The following is a 19,928-nucleotide window of genomic DNA, read 5'->3' on the forward strand; positions in this document are numbered from 1 at the left end:
ATGTGAAGGGGGGAAGAACAGGAAGAACAGGAAGGAAAAGAGAGGATTTTGGCTTTGGAGCTCAGCTCAGAGACTGCGGCTTGGAGGAGAAATTTGATCTGGGGCCCAGAGAATAATGTTAGTGTGCTGGAGAAGCCAGGTTATTGTTGAAAGGATCTGAAGGTCCACTCACTGCTGCACATTTACTATGGCTGAGCCTGTTTTAGAGAGGAAAGGTTTTACCATTAGGCTCAAGAATCCCACATAGTGTGTCAGCACAATGTAATATCAGATGCTGTTAATACTGCTTCGCTTTACCCTTGAATGATGGTGTCTTCAATGACACTTCCTTATGTGTAAAATCCAGGCCCTCTGGGAGTTGTTAACAGCAGAGATAGGTATAATCTGAGGTGTAAAACATGCCATGTCTGTGTCCTGTGTTTAAAAGGAATAGTGAAACAGAATACAGCTTTGGTTGCAGACGGCGGAAGCGGCGTATAACCTGTAGCTGCCTATGAATTACCCCGTCCATTGAAATTCATCACTGCCTGCCAAACAGCAAGGCTCGACGCCAGGCAGAGCTCCATGGCCTCTTTTGTTTGGCGAGCTTTCCTGTCAATGGCCTCACTAACACTGTCAGTGATGATTTATGCTGGCTGCAACCACAGTGCTCCAACCGCAGGTGCACCTACACCAAGGTTTCTCACTGCCAGATGAGCCCATGGTGTGTGCACTAATTTGTCTCTGGATTGAAGTGAGCTGATTACATAAAAAAGGAAAGGGACGGCAGACTTTTCAGAATTAGAATAGCTTTGTTGTCCAACACGAATGGAAACGTGACTTTAAGCTGTCATGCTCATAATGCCAATTTGATCTTTAACAGGTATATATATATATATATATATATATATGTATGTATTTATATAAATATATGTTCAGCATCTTAGTTTAGCTTGTAAGCATGCTAAAAAATTTGCACTAAAGTGATTGAATGTCTGTACCTATTTCCATGGCAATCCATCAAACAGTTGACACTACAGGAAAAGTCAGGGATCACAAAAGTCATTATAATACATCATCTGGGAACTATAAATATCTGTACAAACCCTGGTGCCCATCCATCAAGTAGATGTTGAAATATTCCCCTGAATAAGTGAAAAGTTTGACCTGCTATTGGCCCTAGAGGAAAAGTCAGAGGATCCCCCAAAAAGTAGAATAGAGAGTATATCATCAACTGAGGTTGGATGTCTGTAGAAATTTCCGGGCCAAAGTGTTGGATAGATCAAGCGACCTACTTAGTGACAGACCGACAACTCAAATTTACAAGTGCATGTGTCAGACATGAATAGAAAAATAGGACTTAAAATCTGGCTTAGTCTCTCAGCACAGCACACCTGGCAGTTATTGCGTAAAGCGGGACTGTCTGTTTCAGAAAGTCATTAAAATAGTCCCCCCCCCCCCCTAATTCCAGCGTTGTGGTTTCAGATGCTGTGAGACAATCCAACAGCTAGAGTGGTGTTTCAGCTTCAATTGAACCAGATTTTTGTATTTGACAGAGGCAGTGTGGGACGGGGTTGTGTAGGCCAAAGAGAGAGAGCTGTTTAAAAGTAGGCCCTGGGATGTGTTGGCATGGGCACTGGTCTGTGGAGCCAGCGGGGTAATTGGGAGCAGACTGGGGATGAGTCAGGAGCTGTGCTGATGGGAGCTCTCTGTCTGTGGGGAGGAGGGGCTGACATGTCTGTGGGAGGGAGTTCGGAGGACAGATGCTCCGACCCTGCAAAGAGACGTAACATGACACCCGATTCCAGATGGGGGGATGGAGAGAGATTTGTTTGCTCTGCCTCCAAGACGGATTCATCCTCCTCCACCTTTCTCTTCTCATTGTGATGATCTTGTCTTTCTCTCTGGTAGAGAGGCTTCTCTTCTCTTCATTGAGCTAGTTAAGGCCTCTCTGTGTTTGTTGGCGCTAGGTTAAAGCCATTGTGGAGGTGGAATAATTCAATCTTATTCGCACAAGGTCAGTCCAGGTTTGGAAAAACTCCTCTGTGCTTAAAAGCTTCCACAAATCTTTTTCAATTATCCACTTCATTTCACCTTTTATCAGGCCAACAGTGTCAAAGATTCCACCTCCAAACTTGTATTTTTAAACGGGCTTATCACCTTCAAGACTTTAGTGCATCATTACCCTGCAAGCCGCACCATTTGCAGTCAGTGGAATGTGGACTGGAAGCCACAAACTCCAAAGGGAAAGGGAGACCTTCCCCATTAAAGCCCTGTGGTTAAAGTGTTATGGGATGATCATTTGTAAACTCTGACAGGTGGAGAGAGTGAGAAGGACTTTTAGGAGGATTTTGCTGAGTTTGTCTGGAGTTTTCCTTCCGTTTGCTGCCATTTTGACCTTGTGGTAGTCAGAGCTGTCCCATTTATCAACGGCGGACTAAAGTTCTTACTGTACGGGGTGAATTTTTAAGCCAAACAAAACCTCCCTGTGCAAAAGCTTGATGACTTAATTTCAGAAGACACAGGACATCAATCTTTTTCACACTTCCTGCAAATCACATCACACTTCCCGTCAGTTTGCGCACACAAACACAAACAAGACAATAACTATTCATTTCCTGCATATACCGCCGTAATGGTGTAGTAGTTTGTCCCTTGGTTGTGCATATGCGCCATAATTACATCCATAGCGGCTTCCTCAAGGCCCCAATTATAATTAGGGTTTGTTTATATGTTTTCTGAGGTAATATTTTGGCCCATTCTTCCAGCTCCCAGCGGGATAGACTGTAGACACCTCAGAGTCTCAGTAATAAACGGCAACCACAATAACAAGAAATGCTATATGTGTGGCGTTTTAGAAATACAACAATGGACACTGTTGTGTTATATTTAGAGTGGGTTGATAAGCAAAAAATACACGCAGGGAGAAATTAATTGTTTGTGGTATCCCCCATCAGTTCCTGTCTGGTTCTGTGGCTAACCCAGTTTCAATGCTGTCTCACGGCCATCCTCTCCTAACAATGGAGGAAGCAGGGGGATAAGTGGAGGGGCAAGAGGACACAGCACAGCAGGCCAGGGGGACTATAAGTCCGAACAGGACACTCGGCAGCAGGATGGCCTGTGCATTCACTGTATGTGTGTGTGCACTTGTCTTTTTCCCCTAAAGGCCAGATGATAGGCATCATACAGCGCAGATTCCGAGTTGGATATAGAACGGAAAGATAAGCATGGAAAAGTAATGCGTGTGAAAACAGAGAGATAAGAAGATAAACATGGAATGCAGAAAAAAATTGATAAATTCAATGAGTGTGCAGCTTCCAGGCTTATAACACACGTTCTGGCTGTCAAGTGCGTGCATGGGCAGATACACACTCAGATACAGGCACACATAGTCATAGAATTGGCCTGTTTGGCTCATGTCCAAGGACCTGCTATAAAATCAGCTTGGGAAAGCAGCAGTGGCCCTGTACAGGACACAGAGACAGAAACAGAGAGGGAAAAGAGAGAGGGGGACTGCAGAGCCCAGATAAAAAATCCATTGTTTATTTGCCCAACCCTGTCCTTCCCTCGTCCTCTCCATACATCCCTTCATTTACCTTCAACGTTTTCTTTTTCTACTTCTTCAGCAATCAAGCAAAACTGTTCCAAAGCCTACCAGGCCAAGGCATCATGTCAGTCACTGTGAAATCAGCATATCAAAACCAAACACTTGATGTCAGATCTGGCAACCTGGCAGTGCTCAAAACAAATCGGCTGTGTATGAATAATCTCTGACTTAGTATGAAAGAGAATGAGAAGCTATAAGGATTAAAAAACAGTCCTCCTTCATCATACTTTTGTTCCTGCAACTCAAAGAGTGAGTGGGAATGAAAGAGAGAATTGAAAAGAGTGAAGGACGGGGAGGAAAAAAGCAGCCAAGTTTGCCATTCCAGAAAGAGGCAGGCTAAATGTGCAGTGCTGCGTTAAATTGATTGCAGACTTTGGCACGTGCTAAAGAGAGTCACATATTGTGGGGACAGGGTCCTCAACGTGGGTGCAGAAAGAAAAAGAAAGAATATAAATAATCCTTTTTTTCATTGCAGCATATAATATCCATCTTAAGATATCGTGTACTCTCCTTGTCCCAGTTTTACCTCAAACCTCACTCAGGAGATGCCAAGTGGTTTAGGGACTGCTCTTTTTGTTTGCTTGTTGTATTTTATGTGACTCCATGTCCTGATAAGTGTTAAAATGCAGCGTGGGCTGTGAGCGACTTTTCCCTTTTTAGGTATTTCGAAATGACAGAGAGAGGAAAAGAGAGCAGTTTGGGGAAGAACAAGCAAGGGATGGTGATGTCATGATGTTAGCTGTTTCTGCAGGGCTGGACAGAGGGATGGAGGGGAGGATGAAATCTTTATGAGAAGCAGCTGTTGGGGAGAGGCAGGCAGGGAGGCCTCCAGAGCACTACAGCAGCAGCCAGCCAACAGCTCGCTGACAACAACTCAAAGGGCCGATAAAATTAGCTAAGAAACACTGACAGCACCACCTGCATGGAGCAAAACTATGTCAGATTATCACCAATAACTGACAGTAAAAAATAACAAGCACAAAGAGCTCAACAACAAAGATACAAACCAAAAAGGCGTACTCACAATATCAGTGTCTGAGTTGATATTTCCACATTTGCAGTGCACTGCGAAGAGTGTAAGAGAGATATTTTTTTATTTTATTTTTAGTCCTGATGACGGAGCGGTTACAAGCTTACTCATAACTGACACAGCTTGAGGAACTCGTGGAAAATGTGGTGTGTGTGTGTGTCATAACATTGCGATGTTATGAGCCCGGGCTGATTCTTTTATTCCCTTTATGAATCCAACATTGTGTGTGTTCTGTATAACAAATACCAAATGGGCCAAGTGTTATCTATGAAAGGCCTGCATGTGTGTGCCGCTGAGTAATCTGTGTGCTGGCTAACAAACTGTACACAAGTGTGCAATAGTCTTTGTGAATCAGGGATTCATTTACAGCTCTATGAACAGGGTGAGGTAAAATAGTATTTAGTTTACATGGGGGGGCAGGATATGTGGAGTTTGGAGTCAATGTAGTGGCCTGGTCTGTGGAGATCTGGGGTTTTGAGGACCCTTGGTCTTTGAGCCATCTAGGGTTCCTAGATGTTGACAGTTACACTATTCATAATCATCCCATCTAAAATGGCTCTTTAGAATGAATTTGTCAGAATGGTTTTCAGTCGATTTGGCTGTTTGTTAAATTTGTCCTGATGCGTTATAAAATTTCCTGACTCTTCATCTTTTGCCTTCTTCAGTTCAGTACTTTAGTATGACCAGAAACCTCTGAAGCTCACGGAATTTATGAAATAGTTCCTTATAGTTCTAGCAGTACACATTTACACGGTACATGCTAAACATTAGCCTATCAGCACTCTAGTTACCGTTTAGCTCAAAGAACAGCTGAGCCAAAGCACTGTTAAAGCTGTCGAAGCTGTATATCTAAAGTTTCATCAGAAGTGTTTGTCAGATGGTTGAACAGATTGGGATTGTATTGGCCAGATGTGTGGAGATGAGAAAATGTAAGCAGTGTTTGAACCTCTCTCTCTCTCTCTCTCTCTCTCCCTCTCTCTCTCTCTCTCTCTCTCTCTCTCTCTCTCTAGCTCTCAGATTTTTCTTCACACAACTTGTTCTGTCACTTTTAATGACTACAAACCACAAGAGACTGGATAGAAATGTGCGCCATTATCTACAATTCTTTTTTTTTTTTACATCTCACCCACTCTTAATGACGTTTTTCACCCCACCTCCACATATGGCCGTTTGGAACAGTTTTAATTATAATGACAAGGCCTGACAAGGGTCTGAAAATGCATAGCTGATATGTCCCATAATATCCACTGTATAGAGGAGGATCAGCCCTTTGGATGCAGGTATTGCATGGTCCCTGCAGTGCTACCCTTAGGTCAAACCTTCCAATGTTTTCCCCACTTTTGGTAAAAATACCAAAGTTGCCTCTAGTTAGTATCATACTTGCTCACATATGTAACTCCCACTTGATTACTTTCCTCCACTTAACTTATCGGTACATTTTAAGAATAGGTGGAGAATGTCGCTAACTGAGATCCTATTTATTACATCAATACAACAACATAATTCAGCCTTTGAGCCTAAACAAACAACAAACATCCTTCTCTAAGTGGTATCTGTGAGTACATGTTGGTAAAAATCTGTCCAAGGCCATCCGCTGATAGGAATCTCCAGCAGGGATTTGTTATGAAACTGATGCTTGGCTCTGATGCCCTGCATCTGACCCTGACTCATGCTATCTCTGTCTTGTAAAAGGCTTCAAGGCATTGTGCTGTTCACTGAGCACCATTCTGTTATCATCAGAGGCCAGAACTGGAGGCTATCCTTTATGGAATATATTGGTGTAATGTTTTTTATCTGAAGGCCATAAAGAAAATGAGCTTAAACTAACTATAGTCAGCAGGGGATTCTGGGTATAGAATGAACTATGGCAGGACTGAAGGATTCAATATTAATGTAAATTGCCTCTTTAATATCAAACATCAAAAATATTGTGTCTTATATCCATTCTAACACATTCTCCGCTGCCATCTTCTCCACCCAGTTGCTAAACAGCACCACTTCCTCTGCCACTGTGTCCCTGGCCTGTCACACCTCACAGGGCTGAGGCTGAAGGGGCAGTTTCCCGTGATGTTTTTATTGGCCTCACCAGATGGCTTCCCTCAGCCTCTGCATTGTTATGGTGGCCATCTTTGCTCCGAGGGTCAGGGTTAACAATAGTTGCCAATAGCTGTAGGATACAAAAGCCCTTTTGCTGCTCCCGAAAAAGAGTTCCCTCAGTAACCGAACGCTGTAAAACTGGCAATGCTGTCAAAATTTACTGCTTTTACGAGATGCCAACACACCACTTCTTCTCAGGTTGAGGCGAGTTCGGGAAAGCACTGTCTTGCATGTGTGAGTCAAGTTTGAATTAAGTCAGAGTTGTGTGAAAATACCAGATCACCTTTTAAGGCACTAGAATCTCCACTGAACAGCCCTTTCTGTTTAAGGCCTGGGGCTCCAAACAATGAAATGGGAAAGCCTACATGCCTACACTGTTTTCACAGGGCAACAGTATACTTGTATTATTCTTTGCAATATCCACTTTCCTCTTTAGTTTTGACAACCCCAGTCTGCCCAACCCCCCTCTCCCATCGTCGTCCCCCCCCCCCCCCCGTGATATCCAACACCCTCCCCAACCTAGAGAAAAATTAAACTGTAAAACTAGGAGGCTCTATACATTCTTTACAGTCCCCCCTTGCCCACCCTCCTCTCCACGCAGGATTTCTGTTCTTCATTTCTGTGTTGAATTTTAGTAAGCAGAAAAAAATCATGAGGGGGAGGAAAGGAAAAAAAAAAAAATCGGTTGATGTTTCCCCTCAAACATGTGACCTCTGCTCGGCTCACAGCTGAAAATAATTTGGGCCTACAGGCCAGTGGATGGCTGACGCAAACTCTCCTCCTCCTCCTCCTCTGTCTGGGGGGGCTAGGCCTCGGGGCTGATGGGGGCTAAAGACAAAGCAATGGAGGGCTGTAAGTTGAGCCGTGAGCACAACTAGAAGCTAAAAAAAATTCCACATTGTACTTTCAGTCTACTTCTTACCAGACGAGACCCGCAACTTTTCCGTAGTGTCCATTCGTTCCTTCATTCTGGAAGAGAAAAAAGGAAAAAGCCCAGAGTAATTCCAAAACACTGGCCCCAAAGGGCCAATTATGTTGTTAACTCAGGGAAGAGTTCAGCTATTTGGCTGCAATTTTCTTTTTTACGTAATCCACCGAAAATTGTGGCTCTTTTTCTGACTGCCAGTTGGAACAACGATTTGTGGAATTCAGCTGAATGAGAGGTCACATTCTCTACCTAGTCAGGGGGCAATGGAGAGTGTCAGGGTTAGATAATGCAGGTTTACTGGTAGAAGATGGGGGGGGGGCTGGTTTGGTCCAGGCTGTGCACAGGAAATGTTTAACGGCCTACGGATAGCCTAAAGTATCGCAGCACATCTGGTTGAAGTCACTCATGCACACACATCCATAATCTGGAGTATGAACTTTTTTTGGCAGGATGTGTAGAAATCTGTAGGTGTGTTTTTATATGAGGTTTTCGGTTTGAGTATGCAGCCGGGTGGCAAAGCATGTATGAGTGTCTCTGCGAATTTACTTAAGAATAAATGTGTGAATGCCTGCCAACAGATGTTAGCCCTGACCTTTCCCCCTCTTCAATGTTAACCACATCTGTGCCAGACAGAGGCTAGGCCCTTTAGCTCCATGCCAACCCTCCACAACCATTTATAAGCCAACTCATGAGCGCTGTGCACCAGCGGCTCGAATTCGATGTTACATACGGATGATCTTGCTATGGCTCCAAGTGGATCTGGTTTCATTATACCCTGACAAATGGACCAAGTAATAATTTCTCCCCCTCACAGTCGCCTTGGAACTACTTGTCCGTTTATAAAGAGAAGAGAGAAATGTGAAGCGCTGGAAGACACACGTCACATTAAGGAAGCTATTTTCTGGAATGTAAGGAGGGTTTGCGGAGAGGATTTGAAGTGCAAAAACAAAATGTGTGCGCAGTTCTTGTCTTGAAAATACTCCAGAAATCTGTTCTGGAACAGACCAGACATTGAGTGATTACCTCAAAAAGTTGGACTCAGCCATCCAGCTTTCAGTTATGTTTTCCTAATGGAGCTTAATTATATTATATTGTGGATTTTTCATATATTCCATAAGTTTTCCATAATACTTGGTTTTGGAGCCTAATGTGTGTTGTCTGATGAAGTTTGGTTTTCAGCTGTGTCCTCCCATTCCTTATTAAGTGGGCTTTTGCCAGTTTTACAAGGACGGCGTGCAACCTGTGAGGTCTGCAACTCTGCTGCTTGGTTCAGAAAATGACTTTTGCTTACCACAGAAATGAGAGCTTTGAGCTATTAGGTAGTTAACATTCACACAGTAGAGTTAGATTTGTTTTTCCCCTAAGGGAGTCCTGGGTAAGCAGCTCTTCTTTTGACCTAACTCTCATTTGTCAGTCTGTATGTCCGCCTATTTTTATGTATCATCTCCGTATATTTAGTTAAAAAAAAACACAAGCTGGAATGTTTTCAACTGTTTAAATTTATGCAACCGTTTGACTGTGAGTGTTTTTCTTTGCATCTTCCTGACCTATAAACTGAAATTTAGGTCTGCTCTGCATTCAACAGACTTTTGCCATCCATGCAAAGCACTCACCCCATTAAACAAATATATTGTGCTTACTGACTGTGCCTGTCTTTGTGTGATTGTGCAGGATGCCAGCTGCTAGCACCATGACTGGTGGGAGGGCCCTGCTGCTCTGTACAAACTCTGACAACTGTATCTACCAATCAGTCAACGGGTAGGTACCTCTAAATACAATCAAATACTTTTTTTTTCTGAATCAGTGATCATTTCAGAACATGTTATAGTCAAAGTATCCTTGAGCAAGGCTCTTAAGAATGAGTTGTCAAGACAGTAAATCACCTTTTACTCACAACACTGGCTGGTTGGTATTGATACTGTTTCTTAAAGTGAAATCCTCCACACAGCTGCTCTCCGTCACAAAGCTTTACCTCATTATACCGTAGGAAAAGCAACAGTTACTCTTTTTTTTTGTGCCAAGCTTCTTAGCGATATCCCACAAAATCATATCAGAGGTGCAGTACAGAGGCCAGTACAGGCTGTGAATCCCCTTGTATTGGCCTTGTTTGTTTATAGTAATAAGGGCAACATTATATTTGGTGGATTTGTGAAAGTACTATTTATTTTATATAGACTAGATGTTTGACTCGCTAATTGAGCATTTGCAAACCTTGGATTGAATTATTAATACAAATAAACACTGTGTTAAAAAAATCTGGTTCATTGAAAAGAAGTAAACAGTGCATTATAGTTTTAGGAGAGAATTCATGTGTGATTCAACATTTTGTTCCTGAATGCAAAGATAAAACATTGAAGGGGGCCTGCACATCGTCACACGGCGTGCTACTCATCCCAAACAGCTATTCAATGTGTTCTGTGGTTCTGGAGGAAGCCCTCAAAAACTGAAAAGAAATAACCTAGATGATGTCATTGTGGTTATCTCAGCTTAAGCTTGAGAATTCAAATATTTAACAGAAAGCATGTGTTACAAACTCGAAGTGTAGAGTTTGAAATTGAATTCTTTTATTGTAAATGTGGGTTCTATCACCCGTACTAGAGACTGAAAGTCAAAAAATGCATTTAATTACATGACTAAATTGCATTAAACACCTTTTAAAATATTCCAGAACTGATTTGCCATTTGAGTGCCATTTGACCTACCAAGCTGTCCAAAAACATGCTTTGTCAGACTTAAAGGTGAAGCCATTTGATCTGAAGATCCTTCAACTTTCAGCCGGGGAAAACACTTCTGAAAATAACAGATCCTCCACGAGCTACAGGATGTTACAAAAGCTGTGAGCCTATACACTGGTTCACTTTACTCTGTCATCTTATATCTCCAAACATTCTCCACCACATGATGCTTGGGCCTAAATGGCACTTTTCCATAACCATCATATAGTTCTGTACTGCTCTTAGGCAAGCTGGACACACCCCTTTCCATTAGGGTCAGCAGCATAACAATAGCAGGGCTAGAGAGCAGGGCAGAGTTGGCCATCTGGCATATAGATACTGTTTCTGCCCCCCTGCTGCCACTGTCTAATGCCTCTATGACCATTCTCTATAGTCCCTTCTGTCATCCTTGCAATATTCATTAGTGTCATTTAGATTGTAATGAAGGGATTTTGGTTTGTGCCAATAACAGGGATTGTCTAGTTGAAGGTTTAAATGTCTGTTTTTTGTTGTAACTGTAGCTACCATTGCCCAAAGCTCAGTAAGTTTCTCTTTGGCGATGGTTAAAAGTAATAATTAAATTAAACAAGGTTAGTTTTGTTTCTCTTTTATGTTGTCTTGCCCATTTCAAACTCTTTATCTTATCTGCTGATCCTGTGTTGTGCCCTTGTACCTCTTCTCCATCCTTCCGCCCTCACACAATCTTCATGTCCCACCCATCCTTGGCAAAACTCTCTTTCTCTCTATTTTTTCACAAACACAATCAAACGTTTTAGAGCTCGGGAAATACAGTATTAATTCCCCACTCGACCCCCCTGCCTACTCCTGTTCTCCTTTACTTGGCTCTTCTGTTTGACCTAATTTTTTCCTCTTGGCTGCTTCATGCTTAATAAAAACTGGTGTTATTTCAACTGTGGGACGCAAAAGGAGATAGAAAGGCAGAGAGGGGGAGCGGGGCAAACTAATAAAACCAAAGGAACAATAAAAAAAATAAAAAAGCTATTTGGTTTCCTTGCTGGTCATAGTTACAACATAAACGTTTTTCTTCTCTTCAAGGGTCTCTGAGGAAACTTGATTCAGTAATTTCCCCCTGAGATTTCCTCTGGATTGCATGACTGTTGGTTTTCACATCCAGCAATGTCATCAGAAGTCACCCAGCAAGGCCACGTTTCCTCCGTTTGTTGGAAATTCAATCATTTGATGAATGGTCTTTAGGCCAAAGCAAAGATTCTAGGGTCGGGAGTAGAAAAGAAAAGATGCACGTCTACATTTCGGCCTCTCAACTTCTTCTGTGTATTCTTTTATCTCCCCTCCAGAAATAGCTGTGTGTGTGTGTGTGTGTGTGTGTGTGTGTGTGTGTGTGTGTGTGTGTGTGTGTGTGTGTGTGTGTGTGTGTGTGTGTGTGTGTGTGTGTGTGTGTGTGTTGTAAACTTTGACCCCGAAACCTAGAGTTCAAACAGCCGTGACCCAGTTGTCTTCTAGGAGTGACTCACCGCTAAAACAGAGGCACCATACAGACGTCTTAGTTCTTTTAACAAGAATTCTTGTTTACCTCATAAAACAGAGATCTATTTGGACGTAATTGTAAGTGCTCACGTTGCGCGGCCAATTTTAAGAGCTATGGGGAGCACGACTCTTAGCTATGTACACTGAAGGCAGCAACTGACATTTCTATGAAAATAATTGCACTGTAAATTATGAGAGTTGACAACACTGCACTGTACTTTCTCCCTCTGTTAATCTGGTTTGAATTAAGTGCACATCAGTTGTGGTTAGCACTGTACCCTTACCAAGAGAAGACTCCTTGCAAGTTTTGCTTTTTTCTTTGGGTTTATTCTTGTTCCCTCCCCACAGTCCCATTTTGAGATGCATGTTAATCTTGAAAAATGCCTCAGCCCTTTAATGCATAATGGGCAGTTTAGGAAAGCTGGAATATCTTATTTTTAGATGATGAAATCATAAAATGTCTTGCCAATTTTTAATTATAATGTCAACAGCATTTGCATGGGAATATTAAGCTTGTTTAGTCTGGAATTGTAAGATATTAATGTATGACAATCTATCTTTCAGCTAGCTCCGGTCTGACAAATTGTCTTGAATCCAATTTAAAGAAAATTTGAATTGCTCATAATTTATTATATCAATATATTTTTTTATTGGCACGTTATTAGCTTACTATCAACATCCACACAAATGGAAACAATACCATAAGTTTGCACACTTTTTTTGTGTTTCCTCCATATATAAACTTGACTTGGCAGCTTTGGGTGTATATGTATGACACTTGCGGTTTGTTTGCAACCCTTTCAAGGGTCAAGCAAGAATGTCAAGTGTGTTTGTTGACTTTTCTGTGTGTGGCTCTCTTTTAGGCTCCAGTGCTGTGGCTTGAAGATTGGAGAGGCTCCGTCGTCTGCGGTGCCCCAGCGCCAAGAGGTGTGCCGGTCACCAGGGGACAGAGACAAGAGGGACGCCTCTGCGTCCCCCAAGCGTCCCCTCTCCCCTTTGCTCAGCTTGAGCGACAGCCCGGGTCCTCCTGACACCATGCTGGCTCACAGGAGAACCACAACAACCAGCGACCCACGGACTCCCAACATGGAGAACGGGCTGTGTGGCAAGCTGAACAACAAGAGCCCAGCAGCAGTCAAGACCGCCAGCATCCGGGATAAGATCTCACAATGGGAGGGCAAAAAGGAGCCTGCACCGCCGACTTCTACAGGGACATGTCCACTGAGCACGACACAGAAGGAAGTTGAGACAGTGAGGAAAAAGGATTTCAAAGCTTCAGAGGTCCAAAGGACAGATAGCAAGAGGTATGTAAGCTGGGACAGACAGGACTCGGGGAAGGAGAATGTTGGTAAATTGGGGGATTCAAGGCCTAAATCTCCAGAGGGCTCAAAAAGCAATGACAGAGAAGTTATCCTGGAGAAAGGATTTCGGGCTTCCAAGCCAACAGAACAACCCCAAGATAAGAAAAGTGTTTTAACTCATGTTAAGAAACTGGAGAAGGCAACAAAGGAGGTTCCTGACAGACCTTCACTGGCATTTCCAGGGAATTACTTCTGCCCTCCTTCAAAGGAGGAGCTGGAGGAAACAGAAAAGAGAGGCAACGAGCCCATTTTTGGGACTCTTGACGTTGTTCGGCCTGGCGGGTCGCGGAGGAGAAGGGAGGGGGATCCAGAGAACGTATACAGTGAGCCAGGTGCTCCGTCTATAAACCCTCTACCTAAACCTCAGAGAACCTTCCAACATCACACCCCCCCAACTACCCCAGCTTTAGGGCCTGGCTCGGGGAAGGGAAGGAGGAACTTGCCCCCTTTGCCCTCAATTCCTCCTCCACCTTTACCCACATGTCCACCACCTGGAGTTTGCAGGAGACCCTGGGCTGACAAACCCCGGGACAGTAGTAACAGGTAAGAGAGTAAGAAGATGAAATAAAAAATATGGGCAGCCATCCTTGACCTTAAGACCTTTACTGAAGCTTTCTTGTCTTCACCCCAAAAATATATTGTTCAAAGTTGCTTATGGAATCAGAATTAACCAGTGATGGCTCTGTGTATCCTCCGACCATCCCCCCACCAAACACTGAGGAGAACATCACCCCCATCTGCTGTAAATGAAAACCATGGGTGACATCATCCTGTTTCTAAATATCCCAAAGAATGAGCTCATTGGTTGGATCTGAGGAATGTACACATCAACTGAACTCATTCCTCTTTCCCAAACTCTACTGGAAGAGAGTGGTGTGAGTCATGTTAAAGAGGCCGTTTGCTTTTTCAAGCATTTAAGCCTTGACCGTAAAAAAATAAAGCAATGCAAAGCCTGTGTTTCTATCACACATGAAATGTTGGGGCATTTTGTAAATGTACAAATGTGTGTACTTGTAAAGTGTTAACTCTGATCCAGAATCAAATCCCTTATTCTGCCAAGAGCAATTAACATGTCCTCTAAGTGGTACTCACATTCAGATGGTTACAGTCAAACAAACGGAGCTCTGTAAGGAAAACAATGATGTGAACCCTTCAGTATTGGAGAACATCTATTGTTCACGTTCTCAGTGGTCTGAATTCTTGTTTGGAGCTTGGCTGGGATCTGTTACATTCCATACCATATGTGGAGGCCTCACTCTCTGCTCAAGTGTGCTGTGTCAAGCCCTTTGTTTGGTCAGGCTGTCTTCGTCTTAGTGTGCATTTTTGTGCGCGTGAACAACTACACTGAGTTGCCAGTTTGTAGTTACATCTAGCTTCACCCAATGCCATGCAACAGCTCTTCATTGATCACAGTTTTGTAAAGCTCCCAATGTCTGTTATTTGTTAAAACTCTGTCAGAAAGGTGTTTATTTAACTCCATGGTCATTTGTTCATTCACTTTCCCTTACTTTACTTTATATATCAGGGACAGTGCACTGCAGTTGACATCATTATGCCAAAATGTCTAGTTTTCATATGCAGTTCCAAGTTAAGCTAATGTCAAGATAAAAACAAACTGACAAAATAAGACAAAATAATATAAGATGTGGGGTGGAAAAAACATTCACATTTCACTACATCCAATAGAGCAACACTGAATATGATAAACCTCAGAGAGAGAGGAATGTTGCATTGTGTTGCAATGGATGTTACAAGTTTTACCCAATAAACAGGCACTTTACTTTTACTGTAAATGCAGTATGTGCATGCTTGTGGGAACGCATACATCCACAGATGTTTGTGTGCACTTCAACCTACTGGGCTTTAATCTTTGGCAGTGATGAAACACAGATGTGGTCATTCAGATGTGGCAACTAGCAAACGGTTACATCAGTTTTCCTGCTTGGCATATCAAACATTCTAAAGCATTCATTCAAAGCACCAGCAGGAAAACTCAAAACCCCTTCCTTCCTCTTCTTATTTTCTATTTGGCGTGCAATTCTCCTAAATTTTGGTAATCCTCTGCTCAACCAGGAAGTCCTATGAATTTGAGGATCTGCTCCAGTCGTCTACAGAAAGCTGCAGGGTGGACTGGTACGCTCAGTCCAGACCTGGCCTAACACGCACTTTATCAGAAGAGAATGTCTACGAAGACATAATAGGTAAGAAACACATGTCAAATACATATCATTCTTTTATTTTTCCATTAACCAAGAGGCATCTCCCACAAACGGAAATCAAAAATCAAGTTCCCTACATGGTTTCTAAGTGTTTCACTGTAAACAGTGTTTATTTTTGTATTCGCTAAAAAACATTATAAAATACAGCACTCAAGGTCGGTTGTCTTATTTTCTATTCCCTTCATACACTGCATGACCCTTTTAGTTTCATTTCTCATATCAGTGTGCATCATAGAGTTGAGTAACAGAGGTGATGAAGAGGCCAAGCTGTCTTTACTCTGCTCCGGTTTTAATTTCGAGCCACGCTGCTTCTCTTTTATTAAAAATTATACGTAGAAATTTGACCTACGTTCCTACCTTATTGTCTGCAGGGTTATGCCAACCCCACCTACAGCCTGTTTAATTTCAACAGTGCACAATAGTGGCGTTGTGTGAGGTCGTGCTGGAGCTGAGTTCGGCTACTGTGATTGTCGTTGCAGCGGGGGGGCATGTGAGAGGCTTAGAGCCACGGCACATTACTGGCAATTGCTTCAATGTGTCTTTGGTTTTCATCCCAGAGGCTGGTGTGTAATGAGGGCTGCTTGCTTGCAACAGTCAAATTAACTTAAATTATATTTGAGTGATGCCACAGTTTATTTTGGATTCCTTTATAGTTTCCTCCTTCCATACAATGGTATTGTTCTTTTAAAAAAATGCTCAGACATTGTTGACCAAACACTCATCAGTGTCCCATGGGTGAAGCAACTCAAATTTGCTGTCTACTCAGAAAGCGGCTCAGGGAGGAAGAGATAAAGCAAGTGATGAACAGTTATGTTGTACTCATAGTCTTATCATCAGCCTCCTCCACGCCCACCAGCTTCTCATCAACACACAATCCACATGCCTGTTAGTGTTTTCAGATTGAGAGGAAAGCAACTGTCAACAGTACACGTATTCAGACGCATGCCTGGATGACTGATGCAAGCTCACATGTGCGTAGCCGACAGCACACGCAAACACAGCGAGGGGATTAATGTGACGTTCTCGTCAGCCATAAATGTGAAAAACAGTACACTGATCCTTTGGTTTCCTCAGAGCGAGAACAACATGGGGAACTGAAAGTCCCTCTTTATCCTCAGACTTCTAGAGGTCACATCTGGTGGATGGATTGATAGAGCGGAGGAGAGATACAGAGAGAAGGATACAAAAAGAGAAAGAGGCACAGGTTTTGGAAAATGAAACTTTCTCTCTCTCCTTATCTGCAGAGGAGGACTGGTGGCCATAGAGTAACGTTTAGCATTAGCAGTGCAAGCATCCAATCACAGTGAAATATGAGCTGAGTAAGCTCTCTGCACATCTGGAGTAGGAATTGTCTGGCAAAACAAACATGACTGATATGGAAAAATATATACTTTATCTCCTCTTTGGAAAACTTATGTGAAGCTGTTGTGTAATCATGGTTTCTAAGTTTTGAAAAAATAAAAAATGTTTCTTCTGAAGATCCTCCATCCAAGGAGAACCCCTATGAAGATATAGAGTTGGAGAGAAGTTTTTCAGGAAGCAAATGTGTTTCACCTGCTTCCTCATCTCCTGTCCCTGACACGCCAACTAAGGTACCTGATCGCCAGCACATCACTATAAAAAGCAAAGTAGATTTGAAGAGGTTATACTAAAATAACCTTCTATGTGTCTGTTTTTCACCATCTACCCTCCCCAGCTCTCCTCCAAGCCTGGCTTCTTCAGACAAAATTCAGAACGGCGAAGCTTCAAGGTCCTGGAGCTACGTAAGACCGGCAGGGACATTGGCATCTCCTCCCCCTCCCGAATCAGCCCCCCGTCCACACCCAGCAGCCCAGACGACACCCCCTGCCTCTCTGGAGACCCGTACAATCGCAGAAGGAGGAAAATCCCCAAGGTATGGGAGTCTGAGAGGCCTGACGCGGAGCTCACGCTGCTCTGTCTGTGATTTATGGTCCAGTGTTCTGCTCAGGGAAAGTTCGAAGTGGGCTACTCATGCTGCCGTCTGGGGATGAGTAAGGCAGGGAAACATTTCTGAAGGATATTTCTAGTGCGAAGTGTGCCCAGAGAAAGAACTCCCAGGAGATGTATTAAAATGATCGTGTGAGGAGCCTGGCAGATTTGATTTATTTGTTTAAGGAGTTAAAGATGGACATTTCTTTCCCTTTACCTCCTGCAGATGGTGCTGAAAATCAATGGCATCTTCGAGGCGCGAAGAGGGAAGAAACGGATGAAGAGGGTGTCTCAGTCTACAGAGTCTAGCTCAGGGAGAGGTGAGGCAGGCCAGAAGAATGACCTGTTTTGACCTTTTATTAACTTCACATCAACTGTGGATTTAGTAAAACTTCCTGTTTACAATTTGATCATGTCCAGCTCCTAAATTCCTCTATAAAAGAGGTCGTGTTATTGTTTGTGTTTGTTTGTCTGTCAGTTAGTTAGCAGGACGTCTGAAACACTTCAGTTCAATCAAATCTGGTGGAAAGTTAGGCTATAGGCCAAGAAACGAATGATTAGTTTCTGGAGGGAAAACAGATCCAGGTGCAGATCCTGGTTTGTATCCAGGGATTCTTTTAAAAGCTTTCTTAACATTGAAAAGCCATTTACTCTAACATAGTCACAGTTTTGTCCCGTGCTACAGCACTTTCTTGAATACAAAATCTGGCAAATACATTCCATGATTGTCTGGCACTTCAGGTATTTTGATACAGAGGGAAAACTTTATCCGTCACACAAGTTAGGACGAGAACAAAGAACATGAAAGACATGCCATCACTGGAACACTACTACATGCTCACACAATAACTAATGCAATTATCAAAAATGCATTAATCCCAAGTTCAAAAATATGTAAACAATAAATCAATGAATTCTTAATGATGCACGCAAGCAAGGCCACAACAAATTGCAACACATTCAATCTTAGATGCTGTTATAAAACTAATTCTGTTTATTTGTTCATGACTAGAAATTTGACAAAAATGTTTCTAAAATAACAATCAAGTTTATCATCAGTGCTGTCAACAGGCTCATTTAATCAGGTTACCTTTCTTACAGCTCTCAGTTTTACCAGAAAGACTTCAGAGGTCTATCTCCATAAAAGGAGCAATCATATGTATCCACTTAGTTTTATGGGCTTAGTTACATTCTGTGGTCAGTTGAGACTGACCCACGTTTTAGAGGACTGGGCGGTGTTGTGTAGTAGCGGCAAGAATGAAAGCAATGAGAGCAAATTCCATGTGCTTTGAGTTTCCTGTGATTGTCATTTACATTCTGCTCACACTCTGCTTTTCCTTTTCCCTCTTTCATCTCTTTAATTTAGTGACAGATGAGAACAGTGAGTCGGAAAGTGACACAGAGGAGAAATTAAAAGGTGAGAACAGAAAATGAGTACTTACATATGCAGTAGCTTCATACTTTGGGAGGCCAAGCAGTGTAATTATAGATTTGTATCTATGTAATTTCATTAGTTATAAATAAGCACAATTTTCCTTCTTTTCATTGTTCCACTGTATATCTAACATCAAAAATATACACAGATGGAACTGCAGATTGCCTTACATGGTGGCCTAACACTGACCCTCTGTACATGAATATCTATGCATACATGATAGTATTTATATTAAATGTGCTTTTCTTGCCCTCAGCTCACAGCCAGCGGCTGGTGTCGGTCCAGTCCATGCTGAGGCAGACGGGGCGGTACCGCACTTTGGAGAGAGATCTGATGGATTTGCAGGAGAGGAAACTCTTTGAGTATTTCATAGTTGTTGCGCTCCACAAAACCAAAGCTGGAGTCCCATACCTGCCAGAAGTCACACAGCAATTCCCACTCAAGGTAAAAAGGGATAGAAATGTTACTGAAGCACTTTATTCCTAAATGAGACACTGGAAAATTGACTTTAAAAAAGTAAACAACGCTGAAACGGAGACATTTTTGTAAATATTATTATCTAAATAGATGTCTTCTTTCCAACTGGACCAATGGTCATAATTCAACCTATATGCTGGTTTTATGAGCAGCTGGTTTGGACTTTTCTGGGAAGAGCACAGGACATTTTGCACTTATGGGAACAGCAACAGCAGGTTTTATTCATAAAAAAAAGAATATCCCAGTGATGTCTGAGCAGTGATGTTTACTACTGGCAAAGAAAAGATGCAAAAAATACAAGAAAAAGAAAGTGGTTACAGTTGTTTACCTCATATGAACAAAACCCCTCAGTAGTGTTATGTTAACAAGACTTACCATTATCCTATTTTCTCATTGATTTACCTTTGGCTATAGTCCTTCCTTACTAACCTAAAATAGGGAAACTACAGTTTTATGACGATAAACAATCAGCATTATGAAAAGGTTAACACAGATTTAGAATTCTGTTTATGTTATGGCAATATAGAAAGAAGGTTTGCACTTAAGGTAGTTCTTTATTTAGATCTTTTTTTAATATTTATTTTATATTGTGTAAATTGTGCACCTCAGTTCCATGTTTATTGTA

The 19,928-nt window shown here is 42.3% G+C and overlaps 1 protein-coding gene across 1 annotated transcript in view; it reads left to right on the forward strand.

Annotated features, from left to right (window-relative positions):
* Positions 1-19,928, forward strand: part of si:dkey-82f1.1 (DENN domain-containing protein 2A) — a 34,263-nt gene that overhangs the window by 5,969 nt on the left and 8,366 nt on the right. Inside the window, exons 2-9 of the mRNA XM_054619268.1 lie at positions 9,313-9,399; positions 12,725-13,765; positions 15,296-15,423; positions 16,921-17,033; positions 17,138-17,335; positions 17,618-17,711; positions 18,758-18,808; positions 19,083-19,270. Coding sequence (XP_054475243.1) covers positions 9,314-9,399; positions 12,725-13,765; positions 15,296-15,423; positions 16,921-17,033; positions 17,138-17,335; positions 17,618-17,711; positions 18,758-18,808; positions 19,083-19,270 — 1,899 coding nt within the window. The 5' untranslated portion in view covers position 9,313. The remainder of the gene's footprint in view (positions 1-9,312; positions 9,400-12,724; positions 13,766-15,295; positions 15,424-16,920; positions 17,034-17,137; positions 17,336-17,617; positions 17,712-18,757; positions 18,809-19,082; positions 19,271-19,928) is intronic.

This window comes from Anoplopoma fimbria, chromosome 19, assembly GCF_027596085.1.
Source record: "Anoplopoma fimbria isolate UVic2021 breed Golden Eagle Sablefish chromosome 19, Afim_UVic_2022, whole genome shotgun sequence".
Lineage (NCBI taxonomy): Eukaryota > Metazoa > Chordata > Actinopteri > Perciformes > Anoplopomatidae > Anoplopoma > Anoplopoma fimbria.